This window comes from Numida meleagris, chromosome 7, assembly GCF_002078875.1.
Source record: "Numida meleagris isolate 19003 breed g44 Domestic line chromosome 7, NumMel1.0, whole genome shotgun sequence".
NCBI classification, from domain to species: Eukaryota; Metazoa; Chordata; class Aves; order Galliformes; family Numididae; genus Numida; species Numida meleagris.
In genome coordinates this window covers 24,114,593-24,132,028 of record NC_034415.1, presented here as the reverse complement: position 1 = coordinate 24,132,028, position 17,436 = coordinate 24,114,593, and the positions used below count along the sequence as shown (strand labels likewise).

Below are 17,436 nucleotides of genomic sequence, written 5' to 3'. Positions count from 1 at the left end.
TGTTTCATTAGGCAATCTTCTGATCGTCTTGAGGTTCCCCATTTTGCCGAGCATCTAACTGCTGCACCATATGCATTTGTTTCCATCTCTTTTTGTCCTGGTTAACTGGAGGTGTTAACAGATACAGATTAACTTTATCCCCTTTTTAAAAAAGATAATAATAATTTAAAGAAAAATCACCTAAAAATGACAGCAGGATCATACATTAGAATAGCACAGGAATGCATGATCTGATCAGAATTTCATGTCAGCTTGTTTTCATGCTGTCCTCAATTTTCTTTCATCTTTATTCCTGTCTTCATTGTTGTATATGATTCTTTGTTCAATTACCTTTTTTTTTTTTTGGAAAGAAGGCAATCTTCTTTTCTCATTTAATACTTTTCCTTTTGAAATAATCCTTTTTTGATCTCTCTGCATTCCTCCTTCCTCTTGACTTTGACAGTTCTTGCAAAATTCTTGTCTTGATTTTTTTTTTTTCCAGCGTTATCTCTGCAGTTTGAAGTATAACCATTGTACAATGCTACTTTCTGTATCTTGTGTTTTATTTACAGCTGTTCCTTAAAACAAAACATGCCATGTTTTCATATATGGAACATGCATTTCTTACCAGGACTGTTACTTGGAAAAAAGAGTTGAGGTGATTTCAGCAAAAATTGGAGGCGGTGAAAATCTTAAAGGAAGTGCATTTGGTTAATAAGGCACTGATTTTGTTCCTTACCATGGTACTAAAACAAGTTTGTATTTTGGGGTATGTGTTTCTGAGGGGAAAGGAACAGAATAAAAAAATTCTGTTATTAAGGAACTCAATAAAATATATCGCTAAAATATAGGAGAGAGAATGTAGCAGCCTAAATAAGGATGACTTCTGGATTCAGAAAGGAAGCCTACCTCCCAGTGATTAAATAGTTAATCTCTGATTGGAAGTACGATCTTCAATATTTCAGTGAGGTTTAATTTTTTTTTTTAATGAAGGAATAGAAGCAAATAACCTGATTGTTATTCCCTTAGAATTAAAACTTGAGAATACTTGCTTGTATGAAGTGCAGTAAACATTAGCCTTTGAAAGGTGACATGTTTATACTCTGAAATCTGACTGATCATTACCACAATTTATACCATGAAATTTAGGGGTCAGAGGGAACAGTGAACAAAGGCAAAGCAAATCTGTTTTATTACAGGATCTACAAGATGAAGTAAAACGGGAGAGCAGTAATCTGCAAAAGCTGCAAGCTCAGAAACAGGAAGCACAGGAAATCCTTAATGATCTTGATGAGCAGAAGGCCAAGTTGGAAGAGCAACTTAATGATATCAGGCAGAAGTGTGCAGAGGAGGCCCACTTGGTAAGGTCTAGTGGCTTAAGCCCTTAAGAAGAAAGGAGAAAAAGCTTTAAAGAATAAACAGCCTGAGTTTCAGGATTTTATGACCAACAGAGAACAGGAGACATGTCAGTAATTTCACTGACCTCTTTATGTCTCATTGTGCCAATAAATACAATAAGATAGATTTGCACACAAATAAAGTTGTGTACAAACAAATAACACAAATGTATAATACAATGTAAGTGTAACTAGAAACACTAATTACTAGGACTGATTTCTTGGGAGTTAAATATATATATATATATATTATATTCGGAAAAAAACTATTTTGGGGGGTGTTTGTTTTTTGTATCTTTGATATTAGAGATATCTGGATTGGTCAGGAAAACAGTTTGGTCTAATTGGGACAAATAATGAATTAATCTTTTGGTAGAGTATGATCTGAAGTCTCTGCAATAGCCGGTCATAAATCTTAGTCTTTGCTGGATATATTTGGAGGTGTGGGTGTATTTTTGATGTGGTGTTGTTGTTTGTTGTTGTTGTTTTCCTAATTGTTGGCTTTGGAATACTTCTTTATGCTTTAGATTGCCATGCTGAAGGCTGAAATAACAAGCCAGGAGTCAAAGATTTCAGCATATGAAGATGAACTGACCAAAGCTCAAGAGGAGTTGAGTCGTCTGCAGCAAGAAACTGCAGAGCTTGAGCATTGCATAGAGTCTGGGAAAGCACAGCTGGGACCTCTTCAGCAACATCTGCAAGATTCACAGCAGGAAATCAATTCAGTAAGCCATTGTGAAAGGGAAAGGAAAAAAAAAAAGGAAAAATAATAATTTAAAAAAAAAAACAACAGCAGAAAAAAAGTAGTAAAACAAAAAAAACTGGTTTAGCTGACAAACTTTGATGTGGTTTTTCATAGGGGGAAAGTGTTTGTTTTTTTTCTTTTCACAGTTTGCTTTATGTTCCGTTGCTTGCATAGAATGTGTATGTATAGTAGTTATAATTCTTAGTGACTGACTCAACTTGCTGTAGGAATTTCCATACTATTTCTCCAAGTATTGATAATAAGAGGGAATTCATTATAATTCATAAATAATTTGCCTTAATGTAATGAATGACTGATGAGTAATGCCTCTTTAAATTCCTTATGTACAGTAGTTATCCAGGTTTTCTTCAGCCACAGCTTGAGCCACAATCTCGCTGTTCTTAAATTGATGTGACATTGGTATGGAATTACTTAAATCATTTACTTAGTGTATTGTTGAAGGAGGAAGGTGAGTGTAAGAGTATTGAGACTAGGTACTGAGAAGCAGAGAGATTGCTGCATTGTTTTTTAAGAACAAAACTGTACTTTGTGTGTGCAGTCAACAGTTTATTACTTCAGTGATGTGTTAGCTTGTGTACCTTTTTGTCACTACTCTTCTCTCATTTCTTGCTGAAATAGTCACATGGCTGTAGCTATCTGCTTAGGAAGATATATTTTGGATTTTTTAGACTTCAAAGGTTGTATGGTGGAAGATAATTTGTAATTTTTCTTGGAAGATGAGAATTCTGATTAAGCAGCCTTTTTCATTTGCAGAGTTTAAGGTGATTGCAGATGAGTAATGTAGAAGGGAATAAGCAAAACAAAAACAAACAAAACAAACCCACACCCAAACAAAGCCAAAGGGTTTGCAAGTCTTATGAGTTTGAGTGGAAACCAAACAACAAGTCTTTGATACTGCCAGTGATCACCAGTGATATGGCCTGCTTCCTTGGCACAGAAGTTTCTCAGGTCTTCTACTGTGTTATATCTCTTCGGGACCAGATTTGTACTTTTCTATCAAATTTCATTATTTTATTATACTTGTTTTTGAAATATAAGAATTTCAGATACATACCTTCTGTCTTACATTTAAGAAGGGAGAGTTGTATTCTAGTTTCCATGGTGCTACTGTACTGATACACATGCATTATTTCTGTTTACAGGTGCAGACAAAACTTCTTGAGCTGAAAGAACTGGAAAGTAACCAATTTAGTTGGCACTCTCAGCCACATAACGTACTTGTTAATGGAACTGCGGATCATTCTAGTCTTAGCAACAGCAGTAGTGAAACTGCTAACCTTAATGAGAATGCTGAAAGGGAAAGCATAGCTGAAGATGAACAAATAAACAGTGTATCCCCAGTGAGTAAAGTGTTTTGCCTCCTTGATCATGATGCAATGCAGCTGTGAAGTTGGAATAAATTAAGAATATATTAAGACTGATTATATTTTATTTTTAAACATTTGCAAAGTGAACTTTCAGGATGTTGTTCTGAGGGAGTATTCTAGTGATCTGGAAGCAGATAAGCAGAAAAAGAGGCAACAGAATTCTTTTTGTGCATTTGTTTCCAAAGCTAAATGTCATAAATTGAAGAGTAAAATTAATGTTAAAGAGCAGCAGCTGTTTCCAATTGGTGCAACAGAAATAGAATGAGGAATAATACAAAAATCTAAAAACTGTCTTGCTTTTTAAGTGTCCGGTTTTGTGTCTCAGTTTATTGAACACTTCAGTGTGTTCTAAGTATGAACCTCTTGAGGTATCCTTTAGTATATTCTTACAAGTTTGATACTTTAAATGGAGTAAGTACTGTAGTGTTCTGTTTACTTACACTGAATTGCTTTTCTCCTTGCATAGACAAGAAATAGTCCTGAAACAACAGCTGCTGTTGCAGAAGAAGACAAAGAGACTCCAGCTGCAAGTGTTACCAGAAAAGTGAGTTTGTTCAAATTTAGGGAAGGAAGAAGTGAATGTAAAAACAAAGAATAAAAGTAAATAAGGCATGATGTCACAAATGCATTCATCTTATATAGCAGGTTGATTTTTACTGAATACTCTAGTTCTCTGTTGATGAGTTCTGATGAATTCAAACTCATTTCAGCTTCAGAAAGTTTTTAAATGGTAGCAGGATGAGATAAATGTCTTAAACTTCATACCTTTCTTTGCTTCTTTCATATTCTTCAGGAGGATCCATTTGATGCTGAGTCTCATCCATTGCCTGATATAGTTTCTGAAACAAGCTTAGAATTCTTCCAGTCCGACCCTTTTGTTGGCAGTAAGTACGCTGTTCTAAATGCAGATTTGCAGAAATGTGTTTTGTATGAACACGCATTAATCTTCTAGTTTTTATGAAATAAATGTGGAAGTACTTGAGTTACAAGAGCGTGGAGCCAATAGCATTACAGAAATATAAATGAGAGTTCCAGGGTGTATCTCTTTCTTTTACCTGTGTTTTTTCTTCCCAAGTGCCTCTTTTTTTTTTTTTTTTTTTTTTCCTCTGGAGGTCTCATTTTGGTATTAAAGATGTGGGCATACTTGTGATACATGTGGTGTCACTGATCTAATTTGCAGCACAGAGCTACAAACAGATCATCTGAGGGTTCGGTGAGCTGTGGTGTGGGGAGTGTGTGGGTGGCTGAGAGTGAATGGCTGTGGCCTACTTATGGCGAGTTTGGTACTCAAAAAAAAAAAAAAAAGGTGATGTGGAACTGTACCATCTGTTCATCTTGTGGAAGTGCTCTGCTTTATTTTAAGAACTTGCCACTTAAGAATTCTGTTGCTCCAATTTTTTTCTACTGTTGGAAGGAGTGATCTTTCTGGATGGAGACACTTGGAGTATGGGAAGAGTTAATTTGGATTAACTGCTGAAGCAGATGTATGCAGCTAAATAAACTAAATTTATTTTGTATCACTTGGCTTCGAAAAGATTGCCAACGCAGATTTAAACGTTTGTTCATCTTTTTCACTTAAAAGTATTAAAACAGCTTCAATGATTTTCTGTAGATATTGTTCCTTTGTTTATTTTGAAGTAGTCCTGCTTACAGGGTATGACAGCCTTCCTTTCAGAGGAGAAAGATGTCAGTTAATCAACCTTCTGGATTTCATGTGCTCAGTTTGCTTAGAGGTAGATATCTAGAGCTGTAAGACCTTGTATATGTGAAATGAGGAAATCTACTGTTGCAGTTGGGACCTTACATCCAGTTATCAATTGTCAATTATCAAAAATGGGGCTAAGTTTCCATCAGTAGTTAGCCTGTGTTACTGAGCTGGTAAATACTGCACGATCTGGATGTTACTGAGAATAGCCAACAGAGATGCATTTTTCAGATGGCTGTTTTTGAGTGCTTCATGCTGGTAATAAACTACGTGATGAATATTTGCTTTGTCTATTATCAGCTCTTGTTCCACTGAAAATAATGAATCTGTTCCTCTGAGTGAGGGAAATTCTGGCTCTAGAAACTAGTTTGTATCCAAAAGACTTCAACTCAGTATACAAGCTTTATGCTTAAAAAGCTACAAGTCACTTTTTCCTTTAAACAGGTGATCCCTTCAAAGACGACCCTTTTGGGAAAATTGGTGAGCAACTTTGTAACTTATAATGTTTCTTTTTTCTTTTTTTTTGTAAATGATTCCTAGTAGAACAGTACATAGGGGGGGAAAGTATCACCACTTACAGTGTGAAAAAGGTGGTAATGACTTGAAAAGTCACTGTGGGATGGATATATTGCAGTAGCAGCTGCCCACTTGTGTTAAACCTTTTCAGAGAAGCCTGTTCCCTAGGAACTTCGCTCTTGCTTTTGAAAGTATTCTTAGTGGGATTTAAATATATGGAGGTGGTAAACAGAAGGCCCCAAACTCGAAGTACTTTTTGTTTGCAGAGAAGTAGGACTGTACTCTTAAAGGCTCTTAATTTAGCAACTTTCTGTAGCACAAAATTGAAAAAGATGAGAAGATCTGTTGAGACTGACTGTATAAGCAATGTCATTGCATTACTTGCTCAGTCCTGAACAGCGTTACCAGTGGCAAAAAGAAAATAGGCAGTAGGAAGGCTATAGCAAAATAGTGTGGTGCACCCAGTGTCAAATAAGGAAACATCAGTTATGTTTGGGGAGTGAAGGAGAGGAAAGTATGAGAGTCCTGAAAGACATTAGATTTTGTAAAAATGCTTCTTTTTAAGGGGGCTGAGTTAAAGAATCTATATGTGTACTTGGCTCTGGTGCTGAACTACTGGCACAATCTAGTTTTCATTGTGTGCAGAAAATGTTGGTTTGTCTAATGTTTGAACCATGGAATTCAAATTATTCATAGATCAAGGATTTTTGAAGCATCAAATCTCTCTTAAATGTGTCAGCATTCCTGCAGAATGAAAGAAGCAATATAACATTTCATTTTGAAGATGCTAAGCTAAAGAAAGCAAGTAGAATTGTTAATGAGATGTTTATTTTTTAGATCCCTTTGGTGGTGATCCCTTCAAAGGCTCAGATCCTTTTGCAGCTGACTGTTTTTTCAAACAGTCCTCCACTGATCCTTTTGTGACTGCAGGCACTGATCCATTTAGCGTGGCAAGCAACAGTAATAATACCACAGTAAGCTGATAGCATATCTTTTACTACTATGTATAATTTGGACAAAATTAACCATTTGGTGCATTTGGACCTACCTTGAAATGCTGATATTCAGAAATCATGTAGATAAAAGGTATCTTTCACCACATGGCTCTGTCTTGTCTCTTTCTGTTATGCATTCTAGAGTTGCACAGAAAACAGAAATAAAAACATTTTTAAATATTTCAGTGTGGAGCTCCATTGCTACACACATTAGAACGTTTTGAGACTAATGAGCTAAGCTGTATTAGTAGTTGGTGGAACTTAATAAACTTGAAAGAAAAAGATTAATCTCACCAGGTTCTATTGAGACATTTGACTTTTTTTGCCTCCGAAGCTTATAGGATCAATAAGTATGTTAATCTTATTTAAAATCTGGTGTGATAGGGAGTTTTTCACTCTGAAAACCCAAGCTTTTTTGCAGATGTGTTGCTTGGTTTTCGTTGTCTTTTTTTAATGAGTCACTGAAACCCTGTTGTAATGTGGAGATTCTTACTGAATGGCATATTCTTTCAAATATACTTAGGCCAAACTTCTAGCTGTTCATATTATAACTGAGCAGTGACTGATCAGTCGTCAGCCTACAATAAGTTAGAGCTGGACACAAAGCTTCTTTGATGTAGGATGTAACTTAATGAAAATACAGTAATATTTAGGGCTGATAGACACTTATTCGAAGAAGCTGAAATGACGTCATAAGCTTATCCTAGTCTTTTTGCTATATCCTCTCTTCAGTGGTGCTAATCATACCTCAGTTCTAGTTTTGTGTGTGCATAAAATCTGTATACATGTATTAAAAATACAAGTGGCCTATTAATGTGTGTAGGAAGCAAGTTAAGTGGCTGTGGAGTGTGCCAGAGGGCAAGCCTACAAAAATGAGATAGTGGGGAATCACTCCACCTAACAGCAGTGTTCTTTTCCTTCTGTATGATGTGTGTGTTATACAGATGTCGAGGTCATATTACCACACATCCAGCCTTAAAAACTGGTTTCCTACAATCTCTAGTACTTGCTCTGCACATTGTCCTCCAAATCATGATATTCTAATACTTCCAATTCTTGGACTGACAATAAGAGAAGTACAGAGGTGTGGGATCCACAGTCTGTAGTCGTTGATCCTTATGAGATCTGCATTTCTAAAGTTATGCATTCGTCATAAATGCTTTACTGCACCTTTATGTTATTGATGTCTTGTAGCAATATCATTATAAATAATATGTCGTAATTTTTTTTATTTTGATGCCTGGTGTAAAGATGCTAGACTAACATTATCTTAAACCTTCTAAACTGGAATGAATTATGATTGTATTCTTAGAATGAGAACTTCATCAAGTTGAAAAACAAATTTTCCTCTAAAGTAATTCTTTTGTTTTAGACAGAGATACCGAAGAAAAATGATCCTTTTGCTCCTGGTGGAACAACTGTTACTACATCAGATGATCTAGGTAAAAGGAGACTGTGCAAATGAAACTTGCATTTGTTGCTTTTTCTTGTTTTTGTTCCTAGTCTTGACTGAATTTGCAGTGGGAGCATTTTAAGGATTTTTTGAAGTTAAAGTTTGACATAAGGAACAAGTTCATAGGGAGTGTTTTTATTTAAAACAAACAAAAAAGTCAATATCTTTAGCGTGCATCACCAAAGACTGATTTTGCAAAAATGTTCCTCTCCTTCACCTAAAACTGGTGAAATATCCTGTTCTGAGTGTTTGGACTATTTGAGTGGTTTCTACTACTTCCCATTAGGGTTGCTTTTAAGAAAATTCATGTTGCTTTCAAAGTAAAATGCAGGGTAGTTATATACTATAAAAGAGGATCTAAGACTGAATAACTATTTGATCAGGGCTTCTTTTTGTATTGCTATGTCCCTCTCTTACCTGAGGGTAAAGATGTTTTTGGGAGGAGTCTAATCGGCTCTATTGCCAAGTTGCACCAGGAAGTACATGAATCCAAGACAAGAATCTTTGTGGTTTTGTACTGTAAGTGTGTTTAATTATAGTTAAAAAAAAAAAATCCAAAAAACCAACCCACTATTTCTGGAGACAGAGAAGTGATTATTGGTAAACATAGTACGCTTCTCACTTTACAATAGAATAGCAGTTTTTACATGCTTTGTGGCATACAAGAATGAAAGAATACTGTTGTATTACAGGTTGAGTTCATACAAGGTTTAAAGATACTTTATTCCAAAAGTGGGCTTACAGTTGGAAGTGAGCTCATTTGTATTCATAGTCATTATATATTTGTGGCTGAACACACACAAAAAATACCTGTCTCTCTGTGTACAGATACATCAGCAAAACCTTTCCAGGAGAATTATTATTGTTAATCAGTTGTTAATATTTAGGTTTTCTGTAAAAACTACTTAAATAGTAAGAGTGCCCACCTAATTAAGTATTTCACATAGAAGTAGTCTATGCTTCAATATGTGTAACAGCTGCTTTTTTGTTGTAGGATCTTTCAGTGTTTCATATTTGATTAAAAATCCCATTCTGTTTGCTTGATTTGTGTGTATTTAGCTACAGACCCCTTTGCCTCTCTCTTTGGAAATGAATCCTTTGGAAGTGGCTTTGCTGACTTCAGCACGCTGTCAAAGGTAATGTGAAATTACTATCACTCATAGAAAATGCATGAAACTCTGCAGCGACAAAGACATACTGTATTCTTATTTCTTATGATCCTTTTATTGTTAGTTTTGCCAATAAAAAAAAAATTTACAATGGTTAACTTTCTTGACAAAGAGATTTTGACAGTAAATTGTCTTGCAATTCCACTGTGAAGAATGCAAAGTAATCTTTGTGGCTTTGTATTTTCTCTGTATTTGAAACGGATTTGCATGTATACAGCTGCACTCAACTTTTCATTGCTGTACACACTAACTGTTCCCAATTTTTCTGTAATTTTCATCAATGTTTTCTTTTATTCTTCCTGGATGATGCATTTTAAAAACAAACTTTCATTTCTAGAAAAGTAGTACAATATTGAAAAGATGGGAAGTATTGGTAGAATTGCACTGAAGGTGTGTATGTTGCTGTTTTCTTTCTCAAAGGCCAACAACGAGGATCCCTTTAGCTCTTCCACATCAGGCTCTGTCAAAAATGTGGTCATAACTAAAAACTCATTTGAAGAGCCACCAGCCAAAAATGAGGATGTCCCTCCTGCGTTGCCCCCTAAAACAGGAACTCCCACAAGGCCCTGTCCGCCACCTCCCGGTAAGAGCTGATATGAGATGCTGATTAGCTCCTTCAACATTGGCAGTAGGACAATAATTACAAGGGGATGGTGAAGTATGATTCTAAGTATACTGAACTAACAGTGAATGAGTGAGAAGAGGTAAAACAAGTCTGTTCCTGATCTGTTTGATTTTTTTCCTCAAAGTTAAATTTTGCTTGACATTTGGCAGCATGGCTTGCTGGGTTTTTTTTGTTAGTGGTGGTGGTTTTTTTCTTAGGGGGAGGGACAAAGGATTTTAAAAAATGGGACTATAGAGAGTTAACATGAGTATCTGCAAGAACACAGATGGCTACAAATTAAATGGTTGCTAATGTCACAGGCTGTGAATATTGCACTAAATTATGTTTGAAGTGAGAAGCCATTGTGTTTTACCCATTGCAAAACTTCCAGTTTTAATGCTGTCTTTAAATAAATATTAAAGCAGTTTAGTGTGTATGTGGCTGGAGTAAAATAAATTAAACTAGAGTTAACGTGACTGCCTCAGATGTTCAGATTAAATTTTTCCAGGTTGCCTTGCCAGAGGTCTGTAGTTGTGAAGCTAGCCAATGCAATAGCAATAAACCCAGGTTTCCTGTGCTGTTCTCTGTTCAGCAATAGCTGAATCCTCTGGTTTGCTCCATGATATCCAGAAAATACTGTGATTGTTATCAAAGCTAACAATACCTTCTTCTGGTTGCATTAAGTCCCTGTTAGAACAGAATCCATACTTCTAATCTTTTTTTCTTTTGCATAGATTGGAAATACGTTGTATTACTAGTATTTGTTTAACTTTCCATCCTTTGTTTCATTCTCTTTAAAAACTTTACTGCATCGCTCTTTCACTCTTACACTATATGATTGAATCTTATGGTATTTTGGAAAACTGTAGCATGAAACTCGAGTAAGTATTCATCTTTTTCCCTCAAAAGAGGGCAACACAGAAAAAGTAATACTGAAAGTTTAAACTCAAGTGCTTAATTCTAATGCTGAAGTGAGGAGGTCTGTTTGGTGCCTTGCAAGTAGTCGGTTTAATTGTAAACAACATTAAAACAGTTGACATGACAAGTGGTGTTAACTCGAATGTTTGATAGTGTTACATTTTATGGGAGCCCTTGAAGGAGCCTGTGTGGGATTTGGACTTCACTGTTTAGGAGTGGCTACAAGGTGGTGTACAGGTTCACTTTTAGAATGCAAGCACCTAGTGGCAGAAAAACAGTATTGTTGTTAATAGATGGCTAGAAAAAAAGTACCCTGTTATTCTGGATATCATGATAACCATTCCCAACAAATTCTTTTCCCATCATGAATCATAAATTGAGATATTTAAGTGTATTTGTTCTTAATGAGTCTCTTGGTCTCGTTCAAAACAAAGGAATGCTTTTTTGAGGAAATGCCTGTCCTTTTAAACCTGCATGATAATGGAAGGTGTGCAGAAGAGCTACTTGCTTGCTTCTGACATCTGTTGCCTTTCCCGACACTGAGTGCTACCATTTCATGATTTTTGGGTGTGTTTGGCAATGTATACTTAATATTCTTACAATAATTCTTCCTCTGCAAAAGTATTTTTTTTCTGGACACCATTTGAATCTACTTCTCCCACAGTATTCAAGAAAATAAAAACCATGCTTTTTTTTGCCAGTAATAGAACATGATCAGTGAGTGTGGGCTTTCATGGGAAGGTTATCTGAGAATTGTCTAAATAAATCATGTATTCCCCAGGGGAGCATTCCTAAAAGCCTCTAAGTCATTGCTGAATTAGAATCTCTTTTGGTCTGTGAAAAACAGAAGCAAATACGACCACTGTAATGGGCAAACCACTTGCTGAATTTTCTAGGTGAATTCAAGAAACTGCAATGAAACCTTTACTATAAATAATAACATATGGAGAGAATGGTGGGATGAAATTTAGTTCAGCTGTTCTTGGAAGGAGTTGGGTCAGTGTGCTCAGAGGTGTTGAAAGCTGACTGGGGTTAAGCTGAAAAAAGAACAGGTGGGGGCTCACATCTGCTTCTGTTACATCTACAGCTACTTAGGAAAGGGTTAACAAAACAGTTAAGCCCCTTTGTTTTTGTTACAGTGTTTGTTATAGGGCTTAATTGTCTTCATTTTTCTTAATTTAAAAACTTTAGAAATTCTGTGTGCTAGCATAGTGAGAGGATGCTTTTCCTTGTTGTTTTGAAGACTTATATTTCTGTTGTCTAAATTAAATCGTGTTACTTTGAGCCACACAAATAATAAAAAATCCTTACTGGAATTAGCGTGGATAATTGATAAGCAGAAGAAATTACTGTGTTGATAGAATAGGGACCAAAGACTTAGGAATTCTCTTCCCAAAATACTACTACATCAGAACATAATTGTGCTCTTGAATCATTAACATACGTGTGTTCTTTTCCATCTGATTGCACTTCAAGAAATATTGGGCCATGCCCTCATTTTTTAATCTGGCAACCCTTCCTCTGAAGTCATTACAACTCCACTAATTTACCAGAAGAGGTTGCATTCCAAATAGCTTTTGAATATGTTTTTGTTCTTTTTATTAATACTATTTTTGGCATGCTATTACCTGCTATCCTAAATTCATTTTAAATTCATTTTAATCTAAGGGAAAAGACCTATCAATCAAATAGACTCTTCAGATTCCTTTAAACCGAGCGATCCATTTCAGCCTTTTCCCACCCCAGAAATGCCCAAAGAACAAGAAGCAGATCTATTCTGTGATCCATTTGCTCCCACCAGCATCAGTAAAGAGGCTGACCCCAACAATTTTGCAAACTTCAGTACTGTGAGTAAACACTTTTTACATTTGTTTCAGTATACTGACAGCTTTGAATCATTCACACTGACGTCTTCAAGTCTAATTTAAAATATTAACACACATCCCTTTTGTGCATGGGATATCACTTCCAGTTAAAACAATAGTTGCATTTAGTTTACAGCTGAGGCTGCCCTAAAGTAAAACAATGCAAAATGATGTAGTTAATGTTTATGTTGCATTGCTTTTGTGAGTTGGTAACATTTTTTTTCATGGAAGCCTCCTAACTTTTAGAAATAGGACATATTTTAAATATCTGCTCTAGGTATTATTCATTTTGTCAAAGCACACAGCAGATGTAAAATATATATATATACAGGTATATAAAGCACACTGTTAATTATCTAATTAAAAATACAACAAAAGGCTTAATTTTAATCTTCCTGTCACTGAACTGTTTAGTCATATATTTCAATATTATGACTGAAATAGGGATAAGCAGCTACATAATAGTGTATGTTAATGAAATGTAATGTGGTGAGTTTTGAATGGCTAGTAAATTCTAGATTTTATGTATGATGCAGTGAAAAGTAGTGTCTCTTTGTAACCAGAATCCATTTCATAGAAGTCGTGGTGTCCAAGCAGTAGAAGCAAATCTAAAGGTTTGTGCATGCCTACGTATATAATTTTTATTTTATTTTATTTTTGAGCTTTTGCAAATAGGAGTTTTGGAAGGCATCATTTCACTTTCATGCTTGATATCTGTGAAATGCAATTTGCGTTCACAGTAACATGATGATACTGCTTTTTTGGGGGGGAGGGGGTGATAAACCATTTGCTTGATTGAAGCAAATGGAGGGTTGACAGGTTTTCAGAATTGACTTGCACTGGTTGATGTGTCTTTATAGCATGACAATAATGTTACTGATTGCTTTTACTAGTTAGATGGTCTGAGAAGCTAGTTTGGAGGATAGAATGTGAAGTGTGGAGGGGGAAACAAACGCTTATTATTTTTATAAAGGAAAAAGCATTCTCTTCCAGTTGAAACTACTGAAAAATAATAAGTGAACTATGGAGTAAACACAAGCTTTTCTACACTTACTACTTAAAACTAGCTCAAAGCAGGAACTAACTGGAGTACATTGTGGTAACCCTTTAAGACTTAACACTGGGACGTTCATGAACATGCAGGCTTCGCCTGCCTCTTAGCTTTTCTGCATGCTGTATAGAAACAAATTTTAGTATTATCTTTTGTATTTTAAGATAATACCATGTTTTCTGACTTACAGTCGTTGTATCCCAGCAATTCAGTTCATATACTGTTCATGCTGAAGTACACAGAATCTGTTCTTTTCCTTTTCCTCTTATCACACCTACCTTTCTCTGTATTATTACTGGGATTCTAACTGTACTGTTACCTTAATATTCTGCTGCTTTTACCAAAGTGTTTTTCATCTGCACAATTAAAGTCATTCTAGAGCTAATTTTCATAGTCACTGTCATTTGGAAAAGTCATCTCTAACAAAAGTACAATTAATAAGGATGTCCTGTCGTGCTGGATATGGGTGTATTTGCAGTATGTTATCCTGAGTCATTCAAAATTTTTGTAAAGTTCTTTGTTATTCAGAATAGTTTGATTTTAAAGTATAGCAGTTTGCTGCTCCTGTAACTTTTTATCAAAATTTAATACTGAATTTTGAAACATGGTGTATTCAATTAAAAATACAGCAATAGGGTGGCTTTGGTGCAGTTCCTAATAGTTAAATCTTGGACTAAGCTAATAGTAATAGTTTACTGACAATAAAAAGCAAGTAATATTTGAAAACTGGAGTATGTCAAATGTTTTACAAAACTGAAACTCACTTAAACCAAGAACAGGATTAGTAGTCATTCCATTATTAATGTGGTTATTTTGTCTTTTAAAAATGCAGTATTCCACTGAGGAAGACATGATTGAATGGGCTAAGAGGGAAAGTGAGAGAGAAGAGAAAGAAAGATTGGCAAGACTGAAACAGCAAGAGCAAGAAGACTTGGAACTGGCTATTGCACTCAGCAAATCTGAAATATCAGAAGCATGAAGTTTAGAATAAGATGTTGTCATACGTCAACTGTTTTGTCCCTTTTTCTGAATACCTAACCTATTTAAATGTTAATCAGAAGATTACGTATATACAGGAAAGTAAGAAAGGTTTGAAACTTGAAAGTGGTGTGTTTCTGCTAAATTCAATCCTTTTGGTTATTTTTATTGTTTGAATAACTTAATTCTAGCATTCAGTTTCTCTTAAGTTTTCAGGAAAACAAGGAACTTTTCCCAGATGTAAGCAAATCAGTTGAAAATGCAGAAAATGAGACATTAGTTTGACTGTAATCTGTTAGCAGTTGGTAATTGAGCATAAAGTGAACATAGCAATTATTCTGCCATGGCTGATTGTCTCCCATCAAGCAGTTAGTCATTTGAAACCTTTTATCCTTCTAAAAAGATTTTAGTAATGCCAGAGTTGTGGAGTGCTTTTTTTTTATATGTATGGATATAGATTTTTCTCTTCATTGAAGATTCTGTTTGGACTTGAAATAACAATCTTCATGGAGTCTAAGTCAAAAAGAGCGTGTCTAACTGAAACCTTTAATGCTTTTCTTGCATGGTCATAGGTTTTAAGACCAGTTATTTTGTTTTATAAGCAACTAAATGGAAGATTCGTGTGCATTTGCTGTTGGCCAAGACGACTGTCAAATTACAAGGCCCCGCTGCTGTTTGAGCCAGTTTTGCCTGTGAAATATGCAGATAAGTAATTGGCAAGATTACTTACCTATTAACTGGCAAGATAATAAGTTGAAATGAGATTGAGAATAGAAAGAAAACACGTTGTCTGATTTTTCATTTTTTTTTATAAGTTTGCTTTTTTCCTGTATGTGTAATTTATTGAATGCCAACAGATAGTTGCACCTTAAACTGAATTTCTTTATGGTCACTGAGTGGGATTGATAATTTTAATGAAAATAACTTAATGAAAGTAACTTATTGTTCACTTTGAAAGAACTCTATTCTGGAGAATCAGTTTAATTAAAATAATTCCAAGAATAATCTTTTTTGCCCTATCTAAGAAAAATGGATGGCAGCAGCATAGACATCAAGAGATTTTTATTTTTTTTCTTGCACTTTTAACTTGTGGTGTTTCTGTTGAGGAAATGGAAAAGTTTCAACACGCAGCACTGGGAGGAGGGGTTGAACTCAGCCATGCTTCAATACATTTAACCTCTTCCCATGATCAGTCAATGCTGCTGTTGAAAGAGTTTGATAGTTTTCAGTTCTTCAGGAAAATGGGTAACCAGACTGGGATGTTTTTTCTTTTGCACTGGGAAATGAGCATTTAAACACCTGCTCAAAAAAGATAACTTAAATTTTTGCAAGGATTAAATAGTTAAAACTTATCTATACATCTTTGTAATGAGTGTACACTAATCTTGCAAATCGTGCTTAACTGGATTACATAGTTTCTTATCTTTTGTTAAAAAAAGTATACTCAGTGGACCAACACAATATTATTATGTATATATTATATATATATTCTTGCTTTCCTTTATGGAATTTAAAAGTTTTGAGTCATTTGATGTTACATTTCATGTTACTGACTCTGACTATAGTACTTTTACTCAGACTACCAACAAACCACTGCTGTGAGCTAAATGGCATTACTTATGAAGTTTTAACTTTTTTTTTAAAAGAAACTTGTTCAGGTGGGATTAGCCTCTATTTATAGACTTCCCTTTTGTTTAAAAATTCTAACAATAGCCTGTAATTATGAAGAAATAAAATTTAAGTACATAAGTGTGAACTGTTTGCCTATTTTTTCAAAAGGGTGCTGAGCTGTAAAAGAACATGCCAATGTAACGTGGCCGATAGAAGGTGCTCTGTTTGTAGTCTGATGGGAGGTGGTTAATTTTCAAAGAAACAAGTTGCTTGAATCGTGGGGTTAGCTAAAGTGCATATTAATCCCATTTGTCACTTGATTTATTAGGAGTCGTGGCAGTTTCAATGAAAATTCATGCTGCATCTGCCTAAGGTTTTTTGCCTGCGCAAGGTTTGCAGTGCTCAATTGTTACTTCCTTAGTATTCTTTTGTGAAGATATGTCAGCATATCAGGTGCTCTCAACATAAAGCACGTTTCTATGGCTTTGCAAATCTTTAGTTTGACCCAGAGTATATTCTTTTCAATATGCTGTGTAACATCTTTGCACCAGGATGTGGACGTAGACTGGTCAGAGGTTCAGGAGTTCCAGCAGCCATTTACATGTCTTTGATACTTTTGTTACAGCAGTGGTAGATATTAATGTACTCATCTAAGGGGCCCCAAATCTTTTTTCCTGGCTATCTTTTGAATGATGCATTAATTGGATTAGGCAATGTAATATCTTCATTAATTTCATCAAATTCATACACATCCTTGGGGTCATTTGTAACCATCTGTGGGTTTTTTTTTTTCTTTTCAGGTCCTCTACCAGGTTTACATCTTGGGCATACTTTTGCTTCTGACTGTGCTGCTTTCAACCTTGTCTTTCCTCCAAATGTTGTGCTGTCCCTACGATTCTATCATGAAACTGAAAGTAGTTGCTGTTCATCTTGAATAATTTGATATCCTCTTCTGTCTTTGTCTAATTTACTGTCTTATGAGGTTCTGTCATGTAAAAGTTCATTGGATTCACAGCAAAACATTGCACTTTTTATTTGAGAGATTATCTAATGTTTAGCAGA

The 17,436-nt window shown here is 35.2% G+C and overlaps 1 protein-coding gene across 7 annotated transcripts in view; it reads left to right on the top strand.

Moving 5' to 3' along the window:
* EPS15 (epidermal growth factor receptor pathway substrate 15) overlaps positions 1–16,519 on the top strand; it is a 43,107-nt gene extending 26,588 nt beyond the window's left edge. The window contains exons 14-26 of one of the 7 annotated variants that reach the window (XM_021404347.1): positions 1,179–1,340; positions 1,904–2,101; positions 3,285–3,482; positions 3,976–4,053; positions 4,303–4,393; positions 5,659–5,694; positions 6,568–6,704; positions 8,098–8,167; positions 9,238–9,314; positions 9,768–9,930; positions 12,616–12,716; positions 13,298–13,348; positions 14,618–16,519. In XM_021404347.1, coding sequence (XP_021260022.1) covers positions 1,179–1,340; positions 1,904–2,101; positions 3,285–3,482; positions 3,976–4,053; positions 4,303–4,393; positions 5,659–5,694; positions 6,568–6,704; positions 8,098–8,167; positions 9,238–9,314; positions 9,768–9,930; positions 12,616–12,716; positions 13,298–13,348; positions 14,618–14,764 — 1,509 coding nt within the window. In that variant the 3' untranslated portion in view covers positions 14,765–16,519. Of the gene's footprint in view, positions 1–1,178; positions 1,341–1,903; positions 2,102–3,284; positions 3,483–3,975; positions 4,054–4,302; positions 4,394–5,658; positions 5,695–6,567; positions 6,705–8,097; positions 8,168–9,237; positions 9,315–9,767; positions 9,931–12,537; positions 12,717–13,297; positions 13,349–14,617 lie in introns of all 7 variants that reach the window. The other 6 variants (XM_021404345.1, XM_021404350.1, XM_021404349.1 and 3 more) reach the window with 6 other exon arrangements.